At 41.2% G+C, this 27685-nt stretch overlaps 1 protein-coding gene across 12 annotated transcripts in view; it reads left to right on the forward strand.

Moving 5' to 3' along the window:
* Positions 1-27685, forward strand: part of LOC130178562 (receptor-type tyrosine-protein phosphatase F) — a 345850-nt gene that overhangs the window by 229772 nt on the left and 88393 nt on the right. For all 12 annotated transcript variants that reach the window (XM_056390906.1, XM_056390908.1, XM_056390911.1 and 9 more), the window contains 3 exons: positions 5694-5868; positions 17701-17846; positions 18795-18936. In XM_056390906.1, the coding sequence (XP_056246881.1) occupies positions 5769-5868; positions 17701-17846; positions 18795-18936 (388 nt within the window). In that variant the 5' untranslated portion in view covers positions 5694-5768. The remainder of the gene's footprint in view (positions 1-5693; positions 5869-17700; positions 17847-18794; positions 18937-27685) is intronic.

The raw sequence follows: 27685 nt of genomic DNA on the forward strand, positions 1-27685 counted from the left end.
ATGATAAGTACGAGTGTCAAAGTAATCCTGTTGGGATGTCAACAAATGGGATGGAATGTATAGGAAATATGAGTTTTCCATACAAAAGCCCTTAGAATTAAAATATGCTTAAACTGCACTGATTTATATTCTGTTGATGTGGCTCCCAAGATTGGTGCCACTTCAGAAAGCTGTTTCATACAGTCGATTGGTCCAGGTATACACAGCATTGCTTTTATTTGATGAATGTCTGTTTTACATTGAGCCTGCTTTTTGATTTATTGCAGGCCCTTCGCCCAGCACTTTGTAGTGCAAGCCATTTTCTCCTTGCTATGCAGCTCGACAACGCCAATAATCACTCTCCAATAAATTCAAATGGAAGTGGCACTCTGATATGTCTCTTCTACTCTGTGTAATACATATCAGTGTAATACATATCACCTTTCATTCCCAGATTGATTTGCAGCTGAAAAGATTGGTAGCCCCCCAGAGGTGACTGTAAATCCCCACTTCACCGGCAATTTATGGAGGTGCTTGAGTTTTGTTAAATGTTCACTCAACCAGACTAAATGCCAATCGACATTGTATCATATGGGTGAAGCCAATATGCAATGGTCTTTGCATTCTGTTGAGAGGCAAGTTAGTGCCTCTGTCAGGACATTATCAGGAGCATGGTGCATGAAGTCCGACCCTCATGCGTCACAGATTACATCGCAGTGCGTCACGGTGGCTCTGTGTCATACAGCATATTGTAAATGTCTGCATACATTTTGCATCGCTGCTGTATTATTATACCTAATTTGCAAATGTCCTAAACAAACTACTTGGTGGATTTCATTGAGTCATCCACACAGGCATATACTTTACTCATGTGATTTATTCCCTGAGTGCTTTCATTGTAGGTCAGCATAATCAGTGCTGCCTACTTTTCTATTGCACAACTTAAGGAAGTGCACTCGTCTGTTATAGTGTTTTTCAGTCTCTCAATCTTCATCTTACCAGTAAAACGTTAACAATTAACTCCATGGAATCAGCTTGTAAACAGAAGTGCTGTAGAACTCGATAGGTCACAGGACATTAGCCTTTGTTAGGTGAATTTCAGTGTAGCCCTGTAAAAACGACATGCGCCATCAAGTCTGTGGATACAGCAAGGCTTTCGGAGTTGGAGTGAAAACCTAATTTGGTTACTTTACACTTTCATTTTACAATATGTGGCTCACTGGCTTCCAGTAATTCTCCTGGGGTCTTGTGGTGTACGTTCAATGCTGAGGTGTAACAAAAAAAAAAAAAAAAAAAAAAGAGCACAGACTTATGAGGGTGAGTCTTCTAGGGCATGGAAAACTAATCAAGGGCCAAAACACTGCTGTCGAAATTCAGCTTGTAACTGTGTTTATGGAGCCGTTGCAGGCTGTGCCAACACAAACCTCTCTGGTCTGGGTTTATCACCTCCAGAGATGGCCATGATTAGCTCCCCACACTGCTAGCCATATATCTCAGCTGTCCCACCTCCCCACGCTCAGGATGACCCATTAAACAGAGACGGAGAAAGAGAGAGAACATGAGTAGGAGGGATGGAAACGATGGAGAGCAGAGATGCTACCTGTAGTTAGTGTAATAGTAGTGTTTACACAGCCTCTGCGCGCTCTCTGCGTACTCTGTCTTACATTGTCTGTTTGTAGACTACTACTTCTGTATGGGTGGCCACTCCTTTGCCACACACATGTACACACGCACACAAAGGGTATTAACTTGAATGACAGGCACCTGATGTGGGTGGCAAACAAGCAAACAGCATAGGTTAGTGTTTTTTGTGAACTCACACAGAGGCTCTTTTGTCCTCAACAGTTTACCGTTTGAGATGCTCACATTCCAGTGTTCCCTTGTTAATTACTTCCCTAAACCTCTTAGTCTTCTGCCTATTATGCAGTGTATATATACTGTATATGTCACGGTCTGCAATACTGAGAACTCCCCAGACACTCAAGACTCCAAAGCTTCTTCCTAATGGACTTAGAGAGCGGATGCTCTCATGAATGGCTGGTGATATAGGGTTATTTCTACTTTGTATCATTCAATAACCTTCTCTTCACTTTCGTGGTGCCTCTGTGCTTAGATGTCATGTTTCCACCACAGCATCCTCTCTCTCTCTCTCTCTCGCTCTCTCTGTCGCTCTCTCCATATATGTGTGTGTGTGTGTGTATATATATATAGAGGACATATGACATCTTGACAAACTGGACAGAACAGCCAGTGCTGCACTGTTAGTTGTCTTTAGCCTGATTGCAGACCAATGAATCACCACCTACATCTCAAATTTTGTGGAATGATTCAAAATAATGAATTCAATGGGGCTGTTGCAAATGCCTGTTCCTTGACAGCAGCTAACCAGCCCAGGAAGCTTCAGGCTTGAATTTATTAAACAGCCTCCCCTTTGTTTCTCCAATACATGTCCGTGTTGTAAGTGATAATGAGGTGGAAAGTTCTAACAAATCTTTGACTTTACCTCATCTATTGTTTTCCTATATTAGGACCCCCTGTCATGGGTAGTTAGCTAATTGTGTTTGCATAAACACAGCATATAAAAAAGTTAAGTTTTTCATGAATGTATTGAACCTTTACTAACTGTACGCTGGCCAACACAGCCTCAGTCAGTCACTGGTGAACAAAAAGACAATGTTAGTCCAAATCGTGTTTGCTAGAACTCCATAATTTTGATGGTATATGTTGTGGCCTACTAATTTCTGAAAGATTAGTTCAGTTTGTGGACTGCAGTTTCAAACTGTATTAATTTAGATCATCCACTGTAGCTGTAAAACAATTTAACTGCTGAATTCATCCGGACTAATTATTGTGATTATTAATTAGAATCTCAATTTCTGGTGAAATAATCTGGATGATCATTTTGGCCATAATTATGCAGTGCCAACTCTTTCTCTCTCATGCATGCTTTCCTCTCTCACTCACACACACAAACCAGGCTGCAGAATTAAATCATTACCAAGACATAAGGATTCACATACAATCTCACAAGGGCAGACATCCACCCCTTCATGTTCTCATTGTTTTTCTCTCGCTCTCCCACATAGCAGCAAGCAATGCCTTCCTGTGTTCTGAGCCACTTGCTCAGATTTTGGATCACGCTGCACCATTTCCACATTGATGCCCTGTCCTTCTCTCACCGGCACCAGCACCACCAACACACAACACAAATGCACATGGTGGCAAGTGTTGTCCCATAGTATTTGTGTGCAGCTGGGAGGCACCAAGCTGCACTGGGATAAATAAGTAGCTAAATAAATAAAGAATAAACCTCGCTCTAGGAATTTGTCTCATTGAAGATGAAAAGCATCTGCCTCTCTCTGGCATCTGCTGTGAAAGATATCCCTCCACCGCCAAGGGTTTGGAGCACGGCGAGTAGCCAACTCTATCAGCCTCACTCACTCTGTCTACCCACCGACATGAACCAACGCAACGCTGGCGCACATAAAAATGAGTGTCAAAACAAATTTGTCAGCCAGCAAACTTGATGTGAGTTACGCTCATCTTGCAAAGCTAAGTTGGGGTATTAACTTGAAATAAAATGGGGCCTAAATGTCTTTAATTCCGGTTGCAGAGGGGGGTGTGTGATCCAGTCCTTTGGCACCCTGAACAGTGTATTTGTGTATGTTTTTCTTCAACAGACTGCCACAGCTTAACACACCAACAATGAGCTGCATTCTCATTACCAGCGAAGGTGAAGACACAGAGGGAAGGTTTTTTATTCCAGAGGTTTTAAATTATTTTAGCTTCACTTTTGGGTACGTCTCAAATATCTACATGCAGGGAAGAGTATAATGCAGATTGACACAAACACAGCTTGAGCTTTCACTGACAATAGCTGATGTTGGCTGCACACACTGTTTGGAAATTCCTTAGATGCAAGACATGTTGCATCGGAAATTGGTTTAGCAGACTTGAAAGCCTGGAGGCAAATTCCTGTAAGTGACAAACGGTGATGAAGAGTTAGCCAACAATGATACCTGTCGGCGACTGTGCCCAGGTGAGGCATTGTTCACATCATTTTTACTCAGCTCTCCTCCCTTGCCAAGTGACTTGTCATAAGAAGTTAAACTGGCATGTTGAAAGTCCAATTTTTTTTTTTGCTTTGCTAAGAACTCTGCCTAACAGAATGTTTTCTTTTGTTTCACATAGAGGGTGGTCAAAGAGATGCCCAGTCTGTGTGTTTTTCGCTGTTTCCACATGCACTGAAAAAGCCACATGAGTAATGGGCTGCTCAACACTTCCACAGGCTTAAGAATGGAAAGTTTTTTTTTCCCGCAAGATACTGGAGGCATTGTGTTCCTGACACTCTAACTTATTTAGCTGAACTGAATAGACTAAAGCTGACCGGCCACCCAGCAAGCCTCAAGATATTTCACATTGTGAGACCCTCTCTTTCTCCTTTCACAAATATCAGCAATCAGCATTGTTCTGTCACCACTATGAACTGGGCAGTGAGACTGGGCAGTGAGACTGAGCAGACGAGCTTGAGAAAGTTTTCAAATCCAATCCAGTAGGCCTCTTGTAAAAGCTTTGTTCAGAATCATTGTCATAGAGCTCTTGGAAGACAAAACGTAGGCTCACTTTAAAACTTTCAAAACTTTTCTCATTTTAGTTCTTTTTTTTTTCTAAAGTCCTCTGGAGATACCGCTTTAATTCCATCAAAAGAGAGATATCTATCCTTACTATATTGTGGTCTGCTGTACAGCGTTATGATTACTCATCACAGATGGCCATGGGCTAGAGCAGGGATAAGAAATTTAGTTAGCTCATTTTATTGGGATACACAGTTACTTTGTTTATAATAGCATTAGACGTCGAAACTGCAGGCTATGACAAACTTAAGGTCATATATCTAAATCTTATCAGCTGGATTAGTCATTTCCTACACTAAATCTAATTCCTAAAAAGACAAAGAGTCAGTGCATGTGCAGTTTGTTTTGAGGGACAGCCTTTGTTTTGTGTCTCCACCTACTACTTAAAGTGATGGAGGAGTGCTTTGTGTTTCATAGCTCGTTCAATTATGGTTAATTTGTGGTACACCTGCTGCTCCTTTGTTGACCAATCGTCCCCCCACGGGCTGTGTTGTATGTTAAATGTTTATGTATGCATGCATGTTGTCATTCTCTGAGATCATGGCACTTTGTTGATTTGAACCCATCTGGATGACAGAGTTTCAATTTCTTAATGGGGAACATTAAGTGGGCGGTGGTCCTTAGGGAGAACTGTTTAGGAGGTCCTCTGGGTTTATGACTGATCCTCATTGTGAGAGGATGACTGAGGAGCTTAATCCTGCGTCCTGACCTACCCTTTGTTCTTGTTATTTTTTCCCATGATTTCTCTCCGTGGCACTGTACTGCATTTGTTTCCTTACTCCTCTGCTGATGTAGTTTGCGTGTTACATTCGCTTCACTTGTATTTTCCTCTGCCCCGAGCAGGATTTTGTTGTGGTTAGTGGGTGCCTTTTTGATCACGACCAAAGATCCCCAGTGTTGTGTGCTGTTGTTTTCTTACAAGTATACAAAATTTCAGTTTCCTTTGGTTCTGCTCTGCGACTTGCTTTTGATATTTTTGCTTTACTGTGTTATTATGCTCATTCAAATGTATGCAAATATATCGTGAGTTTGAATACTAATGTTTCTGTACTCCTGTTCTGCATGTGTTTGCTCTCCCAGGTGTTAGTCTTTGATCCTGTCAGAGTGGGACGCATCTAGCAGGGGACTGAGGAGGGAGCAGTGCCAACTTGGAACATGGTGCCTAATATTCACCTGGCAGTGCCCCTCCTGCCCAGAGGGGCGTTGCTGTTCCTGCTTCTACTCAGCTGCATGGTGTTCTCCTCTGTGGCAGACAGTAAGTAACCTCATTCACCTGTGAAGTCCTGCCTTGCTTTCCTTACAATAAACCTCATAGGTACAATGCATTCACAAAGTATTCAGACCCCTTCACATTTTGTGATGTCGCAGCCTTGTGCTCAAATTGTTTAAATAAATTTTTCAATACCCCATCAAGACAAAGCAAAAAACAGAATTTTAGAAATGTATTATTAAAAATTAAAAAGTGAAATTAAAACTTTACATTATGGGGTTTTGAGTGTAGTTTCATGAGGGGAAATTAATCTAAATGGTTTGAGCATAAGGCTGCAATATAACAAAATGTGAAAAAAGTGAGAGGGTCTGAATAGTTTGTGAATGCACTGTGTTTTGACAGTAGCATTTTAGCCTCTTTTGCATATAGAGAAAATGAAACAAAATGGGGGGTTAAAAAGCTCTTTGAGAATAATTTTAATGTATTGCCTTATCTAGTGATCAGCTGAACAAATGCAATTCAACCCACAATATTGTTTCATGTTAATTCAATGTTTTGATATTCAGGTAGAACCAGCTTTCATCCTGCTCATCGTAGAGCTTCATTTAAAATAGAATATATATTCTATTTACATTAGGTGTCTTTGGTGGATTCCAGCAAACAGAAATAGCGCGCTCATCTAATGCATGTCCCCAAGTATAGAGAGCCTTAGCATCTGCACTAAAAATAAGCGTACAGTGCACGCAGTGAAGTTCCGTCGGCCTCTGTGCTTTGCTGTCAATCTGAATGACGCTGTTGGCTGGGAGAGGGCGCTCAGAAAGATGTGTCACCATCGCTCCACCTTTGGGTCTCGGGGCAGTTGGGGGTACTGCCCTGCCAGAGCTGGGGTCAGGGACAGAATTAATTCAACACATGACCTCACCTCTAGTGCTGTCATAGGGTCACTGTAATTCAATTATACCCCAACCCCTCCCATTCCCCCTCCCGACCACGTCAACTGCCCTGTCCTTTAATACATGGGTTCAATAGGATTTGTTTTTCTGTAACGCTTTGCTGTCTCTCACTCAGCCCAGTATTGTCATCTTTGTCTCTTGCAGTGTGTCTGGAGATTTTGCACAGTATAAGTGTGAACTTGACCTCGTGGAAATGTTTTGCACTCCTGTCTTTTTTTCTTGTGGTCTGGCAGGTGCTTGTAATCTGATCGGAGCAAATCAGACCTTGATTGGAGCAGTAGTGGTCAAGTAGGACTAAAAGATGTGCCCCGCTGCATTGAATCCATCTCGAGACTTTAAACACAGTGACTTGTATTTGACTCAAGTCCATTTATCAGGATTTTCCCATGCACTCGTAACTATTCCAGTTTGTTGTCTTGTCCCCCCACTGATTTAAAATAACAAACTCTGAATACTAACAATCACTTAAGAATTCAAATAAAATATGAATTGCTGATGATTAATTATCTTTAAGAAATTAATGAAATAACTAGGACAGTTTTTGGTCTATGAATAATTGGCATAGTATGTTTCTCAACAAAGCAAATGGGATCTGCCTTGTCAGTAATTTATTTATTGGTTGGTGCACATGTTTATTGTCATGTTTTGTTGTGTACCTGTGCTCTTCAATGCCTGCATTTTAATTGTCACCAAGGGAATGAAAGAAAAACTGAGTCCATCGCATTTGCTTTTTAGAGATCATCAACAAAAGAAGGTAATGTCAGGGGTATTGATGGTGCCAAGATATTATTTAAATGTGCTGAGTATGTCTGATGTCCAGTGCAGAGTTTGGATGGGACCTTGATTATTAAGCTCTGCTGCTATTGTGCTCTTTTTGATCGATATTGTGCTGATACCTAAATGCAAAGGCAAATATTCAGCATGGCCGTATCCACAGCATTTTATGCATTCAGGACATGTTGCATATACACTCCATTTGCCAGAATTAAAGATCTTTATTTGTGTAAATTTAGCGTCTTTGCTCTCTGCCTCTCTGTCTCTAAGATTGCCCTGGTCTCTAATTTCAGTAATCACATCATTTACGCATAAAGACACAGAACCAAGCATTTAATAAACAGACAAAGATACTCTATTGTGACAAGCAGGCACAAGCACTTTCAGTGAAGATAACACCCAAGTACTGATATATGAATAAGGGACTGAAGAAAAGATTTCATCTGAAAATTTCAGTTCATTTTAAAAGGAAGATAAAACAAATAATAACTTAGAGAAAACTGGTAGCTTAATGAAAGCACACATGGGAAAAGTCCTAGACCTGCTATTATGAAAAAGCAGTCTATGTCTGTAGAGGAAACAGACATAGAATTAAAATAAGACAGTTGGGGGGGCAAAAATAACACCTACCACTAATGGCAGGGTTGTGTGCATTTGGTGCCTGTAATTTGTATGCAACTTAGTTATGTGAACTTCATAGTTCTGGTTTGGATTTCCTGTATTACAGGGCAGACACCAGACAGATATTATGGGCTGGGTGCCTGGCAAGTTTCTGATTACATGGGTTCAGTCTGGTGTCCTTGTCTCCCAGTTGAAAAAGTTAAGCAGGCAAAGCAACCACATGTGCCAAATGTGTGAGCGGAGTTAGGCCATGTCCTTACATCAAACACTGTGGGTTATTCCATTACAGTGCATTGTTAGCTGATGTAGGGCGGCTACATTTCAAAGGTTGTCGTCATAGTGTTTGTTTGGTGTAATAGTCAAGTTGGCACAATTCATCATGATTTAGTACCACAAATACAGTAAGTACACCACCAGCACTATCAGTGTTATAGCTCTGTGACATCATTCATCTTATATCGTCACCGAGTAGGCACACAATACAGTGTGATTACTCCGAGTGCTGATCGCAGACGTCCCATCGATCCCAAGGGAGCTCAGCCTAATCAACCAGCTCTCTATACAGCCCTGTTGTACACAATAGGCCACTGGCGTGCAAGGTCAGCCTCAAAGTCACACATACCCAGCACTTAAATGTAATGGTTATCTTTTTGTAGTGCTGTCATTGTGAGTTATTTCATTGGCTTTAATAAGCTTTTGATGTATGTGTCTTCACTGGTGCCTCTCATGTTATAATCTTGGGTGGCTTTTCATGTGAGGTGCAGCAAGACCGCTGATGCCTCTTTAAGTTTAAAGAACTTTTTGTATCAAACCACTGTCTCATGCGACAACCTTTTATTGTCGAACTTGTGTTCCCCTATGTACTGCCAATAGATTAATTGCAGTTTGTTACTTCTATAGACAATTTCCTAGCCATTGTGTTTGTTTAATGTCCCATCAATCATTAGAGCACTAAGAGGTATCCCATGGGGCTACTATGCTAAATACACATGGCTTAAGACAGAAATATGCCCAATAGCTGGTAATATATCGTACCTTACCAGAATTTTGAGAACAAAAAAGTGCACGAAAAACCTCTTAAATCCACCTAAACTGCCATGTACTACATGAACCTATAAGACAAGGTCCGTAGATTGATTTGGCAATTTCTAACGCTACTACACTGGACTGATGTGATGGAAGTGCCAAAGTGTTTCTGAAAGGGGTGACCAGACAGGGGGCTGGGTTGCTGGAAATTGGATTGTACTTTTAAGTGTCCATATGGTCACCCAGTTCAAAAACTGACAGGGATATAAATTGATTCTTTTTTAATTAAAAGTAACCATATCCACCTTGGAGAGCCACTTGGAGAGTAATGCACTTAACACACAGCTGTGGTCCACACACATCATACAGACAGGCGCACTGAGAGAGAGAGAGGCTGAGGTGGCGAGAAAGCTAAACAATAGAAAATGCAGTCTGTGAAAGCAGTGGGAGAACGCAATATATGTGAGAAAAACATCTGCAAGATAAAGTGTCGCAGGAATGCAATTTAGAGGCTGGAGAGATTCAATGGGAAGTTGTTTTCATAAGCCAGTGCAGCAATGTCAGAATGGAGGGAGGAAAGGGTCATCGGAGGTTAATGATGTGAGATTAATAGTTTAATTAGGGAGCTCAGTAGCAGGGCCAGAGGCAGTCACCCAAACCCTCTGCTGTGTCCCGGATTCAGCAATGCCACAGGGCGACAAGAACCGCCAGTGTCCTTCCAGAAAAGGGCAGAGAAAGACATTTAATTCTGTGTTCACAGTGATGGCTTTATTGACAAAAGACACTTAAATTCCTTACAGTCTGTTAAAACCTATTACTTGTTACATTCTCACTTAATCTTAGGTTATATGAATTGGAATAATCTGGTATTAACACAGATTCGGACCAATTGATATGGATTTAATTTATGTTGAGTGATATTATGTGGGAAGTACAATTTGCATAAAAGGAATGCCCATACAGCTATTTTTTCACATCCTGGTCATTGATCAGACTCTGCTTTGACTGGAGAAATTCAGGTTAGCCTCCATTAAATAGGACACAATTTAGTATCTTATGGGCACATCACCACACACCCTTGTATTGTTTACTTTTGGAGTATCCTCTAAGGTGCATTTAAAGGCATTTAACTCAACCCAAACAGCCTGTGGACATGGAGCAGAATAAAACATAGTCGGATCTCAAGTGGGATCTATTTCATGGGTAAATGGTCACCTTTACTTTTTGAAGAGGCTAAATCATAGGGGAAGCACCAACGAGCCTGTTGGCACCCGTAAAACCAGAATTTCTTTGTTTCATGTCCCTACAGTAACATAATTTAATTTCCCCTCAGTTTTGGCTAACGTAGAGTTGAATTACTTAAGACCCCTGGGCCGTGTGGGTGAGAGGATGAGAACAATGGTAGGGGTTCTTTGTAGTCTCTGAGGGAAGGCTAATCTAACGGAGGCAAATTAATGAGGTTAGTGGGGTCACAAGGGGGTGTGTTGTGATGGATGATGAGTTAACCCCAAAATGGGATCTCTGAAGAAGCTGGGAGGCATCTCAGCAGCTGAGCCCCTAACGCAACCCCTCCCGGGATCCCTAAACACACTTAATATTTTCCCCACACTGGTCTATTAATGAGTGTCAGGGTCTGAGCCAAGGTGACCATTGGACTTTACCCACCACCATTAACAAAGTCCCCTCATCGGTTGCCTGAATCTTCTTTCATACTCCTGCAGTGACTTTACAGAGTAGTTTGGATTTCCATTACAAAGCTGTCACACTATATGCTTTATTACATATTCAAGCTGCATTCAAAATGTACTTTTCTCTCTTTGTGTTTTGTTTTGCATGTGAGTGTTTCCAGGTTGACACTCTGTTACCCGCCCACACATGCCTTCAAATGCAGCAGTCAGTCATCCTTCACAGTTTCAAAATGGAAAAACACTTAGTTTCATGACAGTGGAAAATGAGAACATTTCATCATCAAGCCAACTAAATGAACATAGGAGGTGATATAGCCCCCCAGGCTTATGCAGATGAGCTTGTGCAGTTCAGCCGACACATTAGCTGGCTTGTCTCGTAGGTTAGGGCCACAGATTTCATGAGGGGCTTGTTCGTTGCAGTGTCCACATTGTGCTTCAAACTATACATAATTTGTTTTCAGTGAATGACATGGTGAATCTCCAACCCGCAGGCCATTATGGATGTTAGCAGGGTGTTAGCATTGAGAAAAGGAAACTTAAAAAATATAATATCATATGCCCTCATTTTATAGTCATAATTTTAAAACGACATGAAGGTTTATACATTTCCTCACACAACTGGGAAACAGAAGTAGTTTTTCCCTTAAAAAGTATAACAAAGAAAACATTGTGCAGCGTCTGCCTTTATCTAATGTCTGTTCAAACTTTCCCTTAAGGACTGAGGTGGGTTGAAAGGAGCCACAGGTAGTGAGTCATCTTTGACTAGATCTAGGTTGGGCGCCAGTTTAAATACCACAGGTAATATAAAACCTCAGACTCCCAATTGTGTGATACCAGGAACACCCACATCCTCACCATCAAAAAGTACACAATGAAGCGTTTATCCTCGCATGTTTTTTAAACAGTTGCTTTAAATGCCCACTCCAGGCATCAGTCACTGAAGCAGCAATGTGTTGTTTTTTCTTAGTTTTTTCCCCCCAAATGTGATACATTGACTGACAGAAAGGAAGAGAGAGAGTGCAGACTTGAGAGATTCCTCCCTCTTTCTTAATCGGCTTGAGAAGATGAAAGCCATTACATTAATGTTGCTCACACTGGGAAGAGAGGAGTGAAGGGTAATTGCACTTAGAGTTCTTGTTCTTCTCCACTGTCTTGAATAATTCACTGAAGGCTGGAAAGCCTGATAGAAAGCCTATCTTCGTGGTCCACGGGGTATTGAAAGTTTGATGTTTTTCTTTTTCCTTTTCTCTTCTGTAGGTTTGACATTTTGTCTTAAGTACAGTATCTGAGTGATGATGAATCACATTGCTCTTGTGATTTCACTCAAGTCCTGATAAAGGTTATGACGTTCCATCAATCTTTGGCCACGGCACTATCATTTGAAGAAAATTTCTTAGGTGTCTGTGTCATCATGAGTGAAAGCAGTGTGAACTGACTGTTAATGAGCGGGAGAGGATAGTGCAAGGAAACCAGACTGCTCAGCAAAAACCTTCACAAACATGGGGAGAAACAAGCAAGCTCCACCTGTGCAGGTCCTAGTTGGATTTGAAACCTAGATGTTGTTGGTGTGAGGCAACAATATTAAACACTGAAACTTTGTGTCACAAAAGGTAAGCTAAAGATATTTAGGCCATAAATATAAATCATACTGTCTCACTCACCTTACAGTGCATACGTTAAGCTAGTTCACAGTGAAGAGAACAACATGGTGTGATTGACGCAGAAATAGTAAGTGGAGGAGCTGATGGACGACTGCACTGTGCATAGTGCAATGACAACTGCATTGCTCTTTATAGCTCCTTAGAATGTGATCTCAGTTTGACAGATGTGAGAGATTGAAATTTAAAAACTGGGTAATAGAAATAAATTGTCTTGACCTGAAATACATCGAGATGATTATGGGAGACACTCTTTCATATTATTCAATCCCGGGTTCCCTTTTAAATAAATTGTAACATGTGCAATGTACATGTGTCATTTGGAAAACAAATAACACAATGCTCCTTGGTGTTGAGCTGTAAAACAGAAGTGCAGATAGCAAACATGATGTTTATTGGTTTAAACAAACAGCCTGAAGTGCAGTTGACTTTTCCGGGGTAAATAACTTACAGGGGAGGCAGCTTTATATCGAATTAATTGCAAACAAGTTGCCTGCTAATGGCCTGAAAAGGCCTTAATGGAAGTGTTCCATTAAAACAACCAGTGCTGATGCCATCAGACAAATTCCCACTAAGTGTTGCCTCATGAAAATGATAACTTGCTAATCCATTATTAATAAGAATTAATGGTTTTCTCTCTGCCGCGTGTGTATCGATCCCTGATACTCTACACTACAGAGTACCTCTCACTGGGCGTTCTGGCAGGCTTGGGAATACACTAATTGTTAGCCATACAAGAGCCATTTGCATGACTCTCCCTGCTGTCTCTGCATTCATTACAAGCCTTGCTCTGAGGCCCTCGACAAGGGACAATGGAAAACTGTATAGCTGCTTAGGAAAGATATTGTATGTCGGGTGCAAAAAATATATATATATATATATACTATATATATATATTTATTTTGATAAACACACTATTAGTCTATTAAAAGCTGACCTCTGCTCTTGTCCTAAAATATGACCCACATTCATTAGTTTATTGTTCCTGATCACCCTTCCCTTGAGATCTGTCTAGTGAAGAATGAAACACCTGTGGCAACACTGGAGTTTGGGAACCCCCGTGTCTTTCATCTCTCTAATGACCTCAGACCCCACAGATACTGCTGAAGGCATTGGGTTAACTGAGAGAAGCTGTTTAATCCCCCCACACACAGTGCAATCAGCAGCCTCTAGGCTCCTTCAGCGCTGTCTCAACCAGAATCTATGCAGATTTGTCAATAGCCTGCCCTCTGGGTCAAATTTAAACCGCACCTCAGCAGGTCACACATATGCATAGTTGTGATTTTAAGTGAGAGTACGTCTGCTTCATGTACACACTACAGCATAAATGCTAAATACTATGAATTACCTCTGACAACTGCTGCTACATTAACCGAGCACTTTGTATTAAGGTTTTGAACATTAGGCGTTAAAAGGTTTTGCATTAATTTCCCTAATAACCCTGTGATTTGTTTGATAATCAGATTCTGTCAGGCTGTGTGGCGTACAAGAAACACCTTATTAGTCCCACAAATTAAGAGAAGAAAAATTTAGGGTTTTCACTGGTGTTTATTGTTTTTTGCTTTGATTAATTCATTTATTCCATTCATTAGTTGTAACATGAAAGCCTTTTTGCTCTAGTAACAAACAAAAAAAAACAACTTTTTTTTTTATTTGTTATCCTTCTCCACCACTACCCATGCTGTTGTTTGTGTGCAACAGCACTGTTTTGCATGTAGGTCACTTTTTGATCTTTCGGGTGTATTAATTTATGAAGTTAGACCAGTAGTTTGAGTGATTGACTTGTAATCCAGACATGTTTATCAGCTTTCATTTTGACTAAGATAACCTAGTTTAGGTTGTTTAAGTGATAGTCGTTGGAGGTAGAGCAATGCCTGGATCTGGTTAGTGTGAATAAATTAATGTCATAAATGTGAGGTATTCATTAGTCGATAACCTCAACCCTGAAACCCTGGCACCTTGCAACCAATACCGGGCCTGACAGTTATGGCAGCACTTTCCACACATTGCTAGCAAGAAGAGAGCGTGCGTTAAACCTTTGTGTGTCAAGATATGAGTTTTGAATGTGATGTATCAAAGCTTAGAAAGAGTGCTGCTGAAAGCTTGCAGTCACAGAGAGAGAGAAGGATTTGCATAGGTAGGCTTATGTGTTTTCCACCTCGTCCCCGCCATTGTTTTCATGTGACAACTGCCTGACAGCCAGGAAAATGGGACACAAGCAGAGAAAAAAAGGGCAGAGTCTGGATTTTGTCTCTCTAAGAAAAGAACTGACAAACCGAACAGTTCAATATCCGCACCCGCCAGTAGTGGCACAGTGATGGAGGAACTCTACAGAATATCAGCCCAAAAGTAAATGCTTCTGCCCTTTCGTTGGAGTGTATTAGGACCACTATTAACCCTGTCCATAAGTCAGGGGTTTGGGGTCACCACAGACCTTTTTGAGATTTTGTGATTGAATGCTTGGCGAGTTCTGGATTAACAATGGACAGCTCAGAATTTGTCATAGTTTCGCTTTAGAGTCATAGGTCAACTATCGAAATTCAGGAGAAGCTTGTTTAAGAGGATTAATACGGGAAAAGCTCAGCCAGGGCCAGTTCACCCTTTTCCTCCACTTATCCCCAAAAATCCTTGATTTCTAACATCCAGTGGGTCCTCACTTAAATGTTTGTGGCAGTACATGCGCTTACATCCTTTAATTTGAAGCATGTGCCGAGAACTGTTTAATGCTGCCTGATCCTCCCTCTGAGCAACGCGGTGAAAAGCCCCTCACATCAACTTAAATGCAACTGCTATGGACAGATGTTAGCAGCAACTCTTGGAAGTCAGAGCGGTGATAATCAGGTCTTGAGGATTCCAGCTCACCACCCATGCACGCACTGATGCATGCTCAGGCACACACTCTTAAGAGCTTATCAGGTTTGAATCATTAGCTGCTACCTGCATGTGTGCCACAGTCACATTCTGTTGCTGTAGAAAAGGATTTATCCCTGTGCTTTTGCAGTTTAAATCTCGTCTCTGAGAGAACCAGGAGGGAAATATCATTCATATGTCAGGTGGGATTAGGTACTATGAAGGGGCCACAGGTCACAGATGGCTGGATGGATGTGTTGGATTACTGTGCATCGCCAAGTATGCACAACTGCCCACTCACACACTACACTGCTCTACAGTACACTTCAACTTATCACCGTTATGTAAACTGCTGTGGATTTGATAGTAATTTTGTTTGTCATAGTGAGTTTACGATGATTGGTTTTAAAGGACCATATTAGCTTTAATCTGTTTTGCTAATTTGACAGTTATTTGACAGTGACCTACTCATAAAGCAGATTATTTTAAGAAGATAAATAATATCATATGGATATTTGCATTTTACTTCTAAAAGCTATGAAGAGATGGTATCTCTCATTGCATCCTTGTCATTTTAAATCACTTGTGACACCAAACCTTGCCTAATACATGACTTAACAGTTAATTTGTTTTAAGTAATAAGACAACTGCCAAAATATTACTGTGTATTTATGTTAATGTGCAAATGTGGAAAAAGATCTAAAGGAATTATTATCATTATTTCATGAATTGTTCTGCTTGAACAGTAAGCTTCTCTTCGGGAGCCACATATCTCTGTTAGTACCTCTGTCTGTCCGACCAGTTGCATTTGAATGCGTACAAGCATCTGACATCAAAGTGTTATGTATGCACACACACCTCACTGCCTGCATCCTTTTATTGTGCACTGCTGTATTGCTTGAAGAGCATCAGCAGCGATGTCCTAGAGCAAGGACAGCCAGTACCCCTCTCTTTCCACAGCCAAGTGAGGGCAGAGGGGGGTGATATAACAGGTAGAGCTGGAGAATGTGCCCACTAAAGGTCTCATCCACATCAGAACCTCATACCATGTTATTCTAACTAGATCATGACCCCCCCCCCCCCACACACACACACACACACACACACACACACACACACACACACACACACACACACACACATCCCACGTCCTCCCAGCAGCGTTATATTAGAACACATAAAGAAGAAAAGAATGGTGGCAGCCATCGCTGAATTTTCCCCAGTGTGTGCTCAGTGAGGGAAGGCTGGCATCTCCTCTGTGTACACAGCATAATGATTCACCCGGTTGTGTGCGTCTCCACGGGGCGGTCTGTTCGTCACCACTGCGGTTTAGGTGTTCCCCACCTCCCTCTTTAATGACTCTGGAGATGAAACACAAGCTGACAGAGCTGGTAATAAGGACAGTGAGTAGCGTTGTCGGAGCCAGACTTGTATTATTCACATTTGAGACTGTAAATGAAGCATAAAGCATAAAGCATGGCAGACATAGCATGGTGCAAAGGTGTGCTCATTGTAGCATCATGTCAGCTTAGACGGGCTGTCACTGAAACACGCACGCCATTGTCCTACGAACAATGATGTTGGGTGTGGTGTTCGGTAAAAACACCCTGAAGGCAAACACGGGAGCCACGGTTAGAGGTGTTTTCCAAGGTAGTCCACTGTGTTGTTGTAACAGACATTAGAGAGAGGGACACACAAGATTTCTGAATCAAAACACAGGAGAAGCCTTGTTTGGATTTTAGGACATGCCAACCATTTAATGCCCCATAAGCCAAAAATTGCCGTTTGAATGCTAAATAACTTGATTAACTCCCAAAGTTTCTAATTTACCAGCATCTTGCTTTTCATTGATTTTTCATCTTGCAGACATTTTGGGGAAGGGTGGGAGTTCATCTGATTATTTCCTTGTTTCTATTGGGTTTGATACAGTCCCTCATGTTCATTAGATATAATTGCAACTTCATTGTCTGTTGACTGACTTTGCCCTGTTCTAAGTGGTGTGTCAAAGCAAAGGCAAGAAATCCAGCATAAACAGTGACAGGCAGGCACACAAAGACGACATGTTTCTCTCGTGACTGAGCTGAAGGTGTGTGGAACAATAACACCTGTGTGTGTTTTTCCACTGTCACCTTTGTGTGGAGAAAGTGATGCTCATAGATAACCAAGTTTTACATGCTGACGTGAATGGTACAGGCACTAGCATCACCTTTAACTCTCCCTTGACTCTTTCCCTGACACTGACTTCTTCCCCTCCCTCTTTTTTTTTAATCTCTTCCCCCCCCCCCCTTTTCACTCCCACCTCCTCAGGCTTGCCAAGTTTCGTCAAATCCCCAGAGGACCAGACGGGTATCTCGGGCGGAGTTGCATCATTTGTGTGCCAGGCCACCGGGGAGCCCAAACCCAGAATCACCTGGATGAAGAAAGGCAAGAAAGTCAGCTCCCAGCGCTTTGAGGTGAGCACTTACATGTGACTTTCAGATCTCTGAACACTCCCATACACACCCACATGTACACACATAAATATACGCAGGCGCAAACACAACTCATGTGACAAAACATTACAGGCGTGGGCTTCAGACTGCCGTTGTAACCCCCTCTCATTAAGCACTCATCCGCACATGCACACCCATTAGCAACATTTACACAAAGTATACTCTCTCGCAGCACACAGAATCAAATGCCCTGTTATTGAATATCACACCAACTCTTCCCTTCTCCATGCAAGACCAGACAGGCTTCCCTTCTCTTTAATCTCCTTCCATCTTGATTTATACAGACCGCTTCATCTCTCCCAGTCTTTTCACACCCGCATCCTTCCCCTCCTGTTCCTCAGCTCCACCATCTCTGGCCATACATCACCTTGATGTATTTCCCCTCCTTCTCTTGAACCTTATGAACAGAAGGAAGAGCATTAGGTGGGAACTCACACTGTTTTTGATCAGTGTGTCCTCTGTAACATAATGTAGCCATGGTGGCTGGAGGGAGGGGGGCTGTTGGTTTATTCCCTTGGTTGGTATTCCTTGATATGATCCTCGTGGTTCCGCTGTGTATCAGTATTTTTAGATTTGATTTCAAATGATCATTTACTCTAAATGTCTGGATTGTATTTAAGCGGAGGTTTTGGAAAAAAAACATTTGATTAGCCACTTTTAGTGAGGACAACAGGCTTATATCTACTTCTGAAAAATTACATTTTGCAGCAGGACATGAAAAAAAATCTTGGTAAAGCCACAAATCTGGCAAGTTTTTGATCTCTCAGATCAGAAACACAAAAATCAAGAAAATGTTACGTAATCTGAGAGTAGAAATGGATTATATGAATATATGTTGCAATAAAGTGATATCCTTGGAAAAGAAAAGGATGCCCCTAAAATAACATTGCGGTGCTCTGGTTCTCCTAGGTGATTGAGTTTGATGATGGTTCGGGCTCCGTACTGCGGATCCAGCCACTGCGCACACACAGAGATGAAGCCATTTACGAGTGCACAGCCACCAACAGTGCTGGCGAGATCAACACCAGTGCCAAGCTTACAGTGCTTGAAGGTAAGTCTTTTTTTTTTCTCGCTCGGTTTCCCCCTCCATCTTGCTTTTACTCTCACTCTTTTCTTTAACCCCTTCTTGTTTTCCTGCTGCTGCTGGTTTCTGGAGTTTGAAGCTTTCATTTGCTAAGTCTGAGGATTCCAGGTATTGGCAGTGTCATGGTGGAGCAGATAATTCTTAATGTGAATTCCACCAGGTGAGAGAAAATGCTAGGAATGCGTTTTTAAATAAGGTAGTATACAGTTTAGCAATTCAGCAAATGTATGACCTGGAATCGACTTATATTGTAAGAAATATTTGCCATTTATTGGCTATAATGCTTTTCCCTCTCTCAATGTGTCCCCTGGCCTTGAATATTTTACCACAACAAAGCAATGTTATAATCAATTAAAAACTTAATCAATGGTCTCATCAAAATCCTTATCATGAATAATGACTGCTGGCACAAATATATGACTTAAATAAACATTTACAAGTCAGTGATTAACTGCCTATCCAGAGAAAATGCTCCACATGGACATATAAACAGTTTTCAGAAGTTTTCCACATATAGGGCTTCCCTCCATGCCTGCAGGCTAGTTTGACACCACCATCCTCCTCTTGACCACAGAGTTAATGTATGTGATTTATGAGGACAGAGGTTCTGCACCTCTCCCTGCTCAGCCTGCTCCCCATATCGCTGAGCTATGAACATGAATTTCTTCTTTAATCTGTAACTTATTTTATCTCTTACTTGATCTATTATTTTACCATCACTTGTCACTTGTTATGTGTGATATTTGATTTATTAGCTGTGGTTTTGTTTTTCCATTGTTTTACTGCTATTCCTGCTTCCTGCTAGTATATTAATTACAATAATTAAAATGATTAATTGATTGTAATTTTGCCATGTGGGTGCTAGTCACCACAGGAGTTGATTTCATTAGAAACTTTGAAGGAAAAAAGCTCCAGCCAGCTAGCTATCGGGGGGGATTAAGGCTGTCTATAGCCATTACACTAGCATTAAAGCAGATTCCCTCTCATTCAAACACAGCCTTTCCATCCCCTTGTTTGAATCACATCTTTCTTACACCCACCCTTCCTTTTTTCTATGTCCACGCTGATTTGATGATATCATCGGCTAGGCTTGTGTAATCTTCCCAAAGGGACTTTTTCTCCTGCAAAGAAAGGTTTTCTTCCTACCATTTTTTTGCACTGTATCAAGAGGAATGCCTGCACAAACAAACAGCACTAACATGACATGTAGCGCGCATGAATGAGATGAGATTAATCACAGTGTTAGTGTTGAGGGGCAAAATAGAACGCGAAGTTCAGATTCCTTCGGTAAGTGGTTTAGAAAGACAGACAACAGTCTTACTCAACAGTGAGCAACTGTTCTCACCAGCAGATGTGTTGTGCATGAAGTTGTCTTCTCTTTGTGATCCTTTGCTCAGTGTTGTAGCTGCTAGCCCCAGAGTCAAGTACCATACAGACACATGGCATGTGAGGGACGCTTTACAACTATACATTCACTGCATACGTTTTCAACATAGGGTGGGAACCAAACTGTGTTTTGGCGTCGAGTACAGTTACTATACAATCCTGAAATTCACAATGAAATGAAAACTTACATTTTCACAACTTACCATTTCCTTTTCATACCACACACCTATTTAAAGCTGCATTGAGCAATATTCTCTAAGATAATCATCACCTGAGTCTGCACGTCTGCACAGAGGTGAGCCACTTGGAGCTCGTTGTTTTGGTCTGACAAACCAAAACAATGTAGGTTCATAAAAAAGAACTGTGGACAGCTGCTCTCAGCCCACAAGCTCCAGCAAGCCAGTTGTACGCTACCTGCTCCGAGTGTAATGGCAGACAGCCAAAGTAAACGAGTGACTGGTGAAGTTGAAGTCTTTGTTGAACCCTTGGCAAAGCAAAGAGAGACAGATATTTATTTCCGAAGCAGGACTCCAGTAGGATGATGCCAAGTTGTTTTGTATGTGTTGGAAGCAAGATATCTGCCAAAACTGATCATGATAAGCTGATCCAGTGTAACGGCTTGTTGCTGCGATATTTCTGAGTCTTCTCTGCCCTTCAGTTTTCAAAAATGTCATCATACAGATTCAAGTGTAAATGTAAATAATTGGAATTGTTGTAATTGCATTCATCAGTTAGACATACGGTTTACGACGCAGTCTAGTTGACAGTCATAGTGTGTACTTTGGTGTTCATTAGAATACATCAGGGAGCAAAAGTTAAGATACACACTTTTAGGTAATATTTGTGATTTGTTTGTTTTTTTTATGTTAATGCAACTACAGAGGCTGGTAAAGAACACAACCACACATCATATTTAATCAAAAAGAACTCCTTGACTCTGCTCATCCAGGACCCTGAGGATGTGCTGGACAACTTAGAGAGATGTTCATATGTGCTCGCAAACATACAACCATACACACATTCATGCATACTCACTGACACAGACACACTTGGTATAAACACACGCGCGCACACACACACACACACACACACACACACACCATCATAGAGCATTATCATCAGTTGGGTTCTATTTTTAGGCTATTGTTTGTAGCCTGGCGATATATCAAGTTCATATCAGTGGCGCTACACAAGAAAACACCAGGGCAGCACGAAACAGACGGAGACTAATGATCCGCCCCCTTAATGGGCCGGTGGTAGCCTGAAGGGTTGAGAAGTGGGTGTCACGTCAGAGTGTTGCAGTGTCGAATCTTGGACCCAATGATGAAATCTGAAGAAAGTGACTGAGAAACCCCAGGTAGCTCTCCAGGTGTGAATATGTAAAGAAAAATAAAGCTGAGGATTGCTGAAAAAACGTGCCACATCTCACTCAACCTTCCCCAATGACTCCATGAAAAACCCAGCAAAAACTTCCCGTTTTTCATTCCAAAAAGAAAAGCCCACCCCATGACTTAAAGTGCATGTGACTTTGCATCCACATGAAGTTGTCATAATACAGCACATTGAGCACCCCTATCCAGAGAGAGTGTGAGAATGGTGAAGTCATTATACCACTAAGTCGATCTGGATTATAGGTTTTAGCAAAGCAAAGGAAGGTCGAGCATTAATTATGATTATTTCATATACTGGCTCTTAATTTTGTTATGCCAATCCTGCAAAATATGGATTATGACAGTCAAACTGCTGCAGCTTTACAGATGCTTTCATTGTGCTCAAAGGGAGGCTGTAGTTTATAAAGGAAAATATCAAGTTTCTGAAGTGCGTTATACCGTCTGGATCACTTTCTTGTGGTTTTTTTTTTTTTTTTTTTTTTTTTTTTTTAGCCTAATTCACTGCATCTACATTAATATTGTGTCAGTTTTGCCAAATTCTTATGTAACGTCTCTTCAAGGAATCCCTTCAAGGAATATCTCTTTGCATAAAAACACGTGCTGTGTCAAAAGTAGTGATTTATTCAACGATCTTTCACATTTTATATTTTAGGTTCACTTCACTGGCAGTTCCTGCACTTTCTGAGTCAATGTTGCTGTCAAATAATGACTAAGATGAACGTTACGCAACTTTTTTATAGAAAATTCAGGCTGTATATAGATTAATATACTAATCACACTGGACCTGCGGATTTATATCCACAAAAGATGTTAGGTCTGTTGGTGACGAATGGTCCCGCTCTCTTTTACACAACCTGAGCGGATGATCGAAGCCGGTGCTGTCACTGTATAGTTTACCTGCGTGGAGCTGCTAAGGCATGCATTCAGTACAGCCGTGTTGGGCTTTAGCACTTTTGCAGTCATGAGTCTTGAGTCACTCTGTAATTCTGTCACGCTGTAACAGCCCCGCTCTTTGTTCGTGGCGGTTCTCACGCCCCCGCCTGAGAGGTCACTCCACTGAGACTTACATACAGACCCAAAGTCAGCTCAGCCATTCTTCATTGTGTGTGTGCGCGTGAGAGAGAGAGAGAGAGAGACATACATCCACGCACACGCATACATACGTACAAACACAGAGATAGGTAGAATGAAAAGTTTATTTATTGTTTCAACAACATCATCTGAGGATCCTCGGCTATAATCAACTTCTCACTGTTGCTTTGAATCATGGTCTACATGCAAAATTACTTATCAACTGTACAATCCTGCCTGGACTCGGTGTGTGTAAGAGAGAGAGAGTCAGTGAGCCGTGTGCAGCTCTGACCTGTATGGTTAAATAATGATGCAAACTATGCTGAGACCAGAGGGGGAGTTGTGATGGAGCAGTATCGTTGCGGTCACTCTCTCATGCTCGTTTCTCTTCTCCTCTCTTTTACTTCTATTTCTCCTGTCTTGTCTCTATAACTTTTATTTCTATGTCTCTACCCCTCACTCTACGTGGTATGACGTCGTAGGGTAGTAGTATAGAGAGATGACCAGAGGGGACAATGACTCATTACTTGGGTAACGATGCCAATGTTCTGACCTTGAGCACCCCTCTTGAATTGAACTGCCTCAGTAAATGTCCAGGTAAATGGTGCTTGTCTCGGTGATGTATGAAATAAACTACTGCTGGCCGGAAAAGACATCTCGGCTCACAACATCAGTCTTAAATGCAGTGCGCTGCCACTTCTCTATGTCAAGGCAATAGTTCATATTTTCATCGCTGTTAACATTTGATGAGCATGTAAAATGCAATGACTCAGATCAAGAAATGACTAAGGTGGTGTCAAAACCATGTCACAACACTAATGGTGATGATAAAACTGATAGGGCTCTGTGGTGCAATAGATAGAGTGATTGTTTGCACAAATTGAAGCTGACAGGTTTTCTCCAAAACCAGCACCAACTTCCAATGAAATTGCTTCAAGCAAAATCCTTAAAGGTACATGATGGTTTCAGTTGGCCTCTTATCAGCATTCAGAGAATTGCAACATTGACAGTTCCTGGGAAAGGTCAGAGACAGACTGTGATTTGTAGATTAGATATAGTAAGTCATATTTTCGAACTTAAGTTAGCAAGTGGATTCAACACAAACATTTAATTGGAGGGCACATATCAAAGAGAAAATACACTGTGCAAACACAAGCGCTGCTTTTATTTCCTTTTATGGCATGAACACAAAATGGCTCACGATACTGTTTGGCCTGCATTACTTATATATTTTCAAAGCAAGAATACAAGTGTTGACAGGTAGAAATCGTAACTGCAGCCAAAGTGGTTGTAGTAATCAAATATCCCAGGAAAGTGAAAGTCTTGACCCTTATCTGATTACATTCACCCACTGAAGTTTCTCTGGGAATAGTTTCAGCTAAAATTCCTCCAAAATAAAAGGCTAAAGCAAGCATGAAAATGTCAAACTGATAGCGGCAGAGCTCTCTGTGACTTGAGAAGATTCCTCAAATATGAGCAGAATCTAGGTATACTCTGTGACTTCTCTGCTGTGCTGGAGAACATTCTCTTGTCTTTTGGGAGACAGCGGACCTGTCTCTGGAAAGGAGGAATGTTATCTAATGGTACCAGATCAAAAGCTTCATCATTACTGGAATCCTTTGCTGTCAGAGTGTGAATTAGAAAGGTTCTCCTTCAGACCAGCTGCACACCTTTTTTTGAAGTTCCCTGGCAACTCCTTTTCTGAACATGTAGTGTTGAGGGGGGAAAAAAAGTAATTTTTTGGAAAGGTCAAGCAAGAAATATGCAAAAATTCAAAGCTCCTCGAGTTGAAAAGAAAATAGTCCTTTGCTTGGTGAAAACATGTCAAACATCAAACTTTAGAGTGATACAGCCCCTTGTAATTTTAATAGATTTCTGCCATATGAGTCTATTATACGCCTCTCCAATTTTAAGATGGGAATAGAGGCCATAATTATACCGCAGTGTTGAAACTCATCAGTGTTTGAACCCACTTTGAAAAATTTCAAAATGGAATTTAATACACATTCTCAGCTTTACTGTGTTGACTGTATTTACAGTAGTGCTCCTGTGTTTGGTGGCAGTAAACAAATTACAGCCTCACCAGTTAGAAAAGGCCTTTATTTGCTTGGCATGCATTATAGTCCCTGGTGCAGAGGCAGAAAATGACTGCGACACAATGCCAGTAATAAATATCTCAGGAGCCAGGCAAGTGCGGACAACAAACCTGACTGAATAAACAGCATAGAAATCTCATTGCTCCTCTTCCCAGGCAAGATAAATACATACAGAAGCTATATCGGAATGATTTAATACCGAGCCCTGCTTCTCCGACAACTTAATCCTCTCCTTTCCTTTGCGCTATTCAAATCATCCACAATGACCAAAATAAGGTCTGTTGTGTAACTGCCATTCCCCCACATTACTTTTCCACTCTCTCTGATTCACTCTTTGAGTGCTGGTGGGTTTTTGTAATGTTCATGCTGCCATTTTAATAGCTGTTCCCTCATGCTGTTGAAGAAGGTGAGAGGTCAGTTCATGTTTAACATTAAATACTGTAGGTTGTTGATGATAAATGTTGTAGAGTGTGAAGGTTTAGGTTTTAGTTTTGGTCAAACAGGTTTGGCTTCCATATTAGTCGGGCTGTTATTTGTCAAAACATGCAAAAGAAAAACAGAGGAACCTACTTGCACGCACACAGAACCATGCAGGGACATGCTCCTTCACCAACACGCACGCACGCACTCATTCACTCACTCACTCACACACACTGATCTTCAGGTGTACCTCCCCTACTGTATTTCTGAGCTCCATTGTGACGGTCTGTGTCACAGATTTAATTTCTCCCACCATCTGCTGGCTGGAGGCCCAACGTCGTAGATCATATCCAGGCTGACAGATACAAACTGCATCTGTCTTTGCATGCTTCTCTCAAGGACTTACACAATATGGCAGGGTGAAATCACTCCGCTGGCCACCCAATCTGCATCCCCACACCCTTACTTCCAAGGACTTGGGCATTATAAGGAGGACAAATAGATTTTTAGGTTGGACAACATTATAGTGTGTCTGCTTCTCTTCCTCTTTGACAGAATGCACAGGAAATTAAGAAGAAACACAAACAGAAACCTGTTCTCCCAGAAAATAACCCTGAAAAGAATAAAAGTGAGCCAGAAAATAAGTTTAATAATAATAAAGAAAAGAAATCTTTCCTTTTTATTTTTACCAAACGATTGCCACCGGACATTCTCCCCTCTCAGCTAATCATTTGTTCGATGCACAATAATACAGACAAATAGTTAGTCTAGATTTTAGAGGTGAGCAAATCACAACGTAAAATATAAGCATCAAGCTATGATGTCCCAGACACTCTGTCTCTGCATCCTTGCACACACATTTTCAGAGGTGGAAGTGCGTGCTGTTATGTGGGTTTTGTGGCTTTAATCAGCAACAGCCACCCTGCTGAAGTGTCCTTGAGCAAGACATTAAGGCTTCAAGAATTCCTGTCAGTTTGTTGTGGACCTGACCTTTTGCTAGTAGCTCAGTTTGTGATCAATAAATTAACATTATAAAAAAAAAAAAAAATCAGCCAGGAAGCAGATTTTCAAAAATTGAAATGACCTCTTAAGGTTATTATCTTCAGTGTGAAGGTAAATAATTTAGGATGGATGTGCTATAATTGATAACCAACTTCACATTTTCAGTTACCTGACCCTGGTTCCTTGATGTGTCCCTTGAGATTTGACACTGTACTACATTTTTCATGTTATATGTGAGACATCTGGATGGAGTCATTCTTCCTTTGAGGGAACATTTTATCGTCTGTACTTGTCCATCAATTGCTCCATGCTTTTGGCAAGCTGCATCTGTAAAGACTGCGATGTCTGGTATGTCTGCAGCGTCAGTGCTGATCACGTCTATGGCCTCAGGGGATAGAGACAGAAAGAACAGAGAGAGAGAGAGGAGGAGGGAGAGGGGTCAATGAATAAAACAAAAAATCCAGCAAAAAGTGGTTGATAGAGTGTAGGAGAACCAGTAGAGTGAGATGTTTAATTGTATGCGAAATACTGCAAAATGTAGTCTTATTTTTTGTTTTTCTTAGCACTGGTGGTGAATTAGAATGGTTTTTTAAAAGTGACTTGATCATTACAGCTTTTTGCTACTTCCCACCTCTTTCTAAATTGTTGAAATTCAACTTCCTGATGTTTTCAGGAAAGGCTAATGCTGGGATATATTTATTCTATTTTAAGTGGGCTAGTGAGTGTGAGTGCTTTAACCCGTCAGCAGAGAACACATTTGCTCAGACTCCCAACGACACAAAGCTGGAGCAAGAAAATGGCAAAATGAATATTGATGGAATTCTTCCCGTTAGTATCATCTGCTTCATTGATGATGCTGATACCAACGCCTGTGTTTTAGGGAAGGCATCAAAACCATTCCTCTTGGTAGACTTAAACCAATTATGTTAGCGATGCCACAGTGTTGAAATTTTCCCACCGGGTAACAAACTAGTGACACCACCCGTGTGACAGATTACACCATTCCCACCATTTTTACAAGAAAAGACATGTGTTGGCTCAATATCTGTAGATTAGAAGTGTTACCTCCTGATGCTGTCACCGTCATCACACAAAGTTTGCAAATTGCCTCATTAATTTCATCAGGTTCGCTTTTGGCACTGGGTTTAAATGTGAAACATTGCAACATAGGCGCTTTTGCTTTTTGCTTTGACACCAAATCCTCTACCATTGTCTTGTAACAGCCCTGCAATGAATATTGCCTTTGTTTTTGGAGACCACAGTGAGAAAATAAAACAGTAACATTTCATAATACGTCATGTGTATGCATCCATGATAACACCAGTAGCAATAGCCATAAAAATGTGCATC

The sequence above is a fragment of the Seriola aureovittata genome, chromosome 12, assembly GCF_021018895.1.
Source record: "Seriola aureovittata isolate HTS-2021-v1 ecotype China chromosome 12, ASM2101889v1, whole genome shotgun sequence".
NCBI classification, from domain to species: domain Eukaryota; kingdom Metazoa; phylum Chordata; class Actinopteri; order Carangiformes; family Carangidae; genus Seriola; species Seriola aureovittata.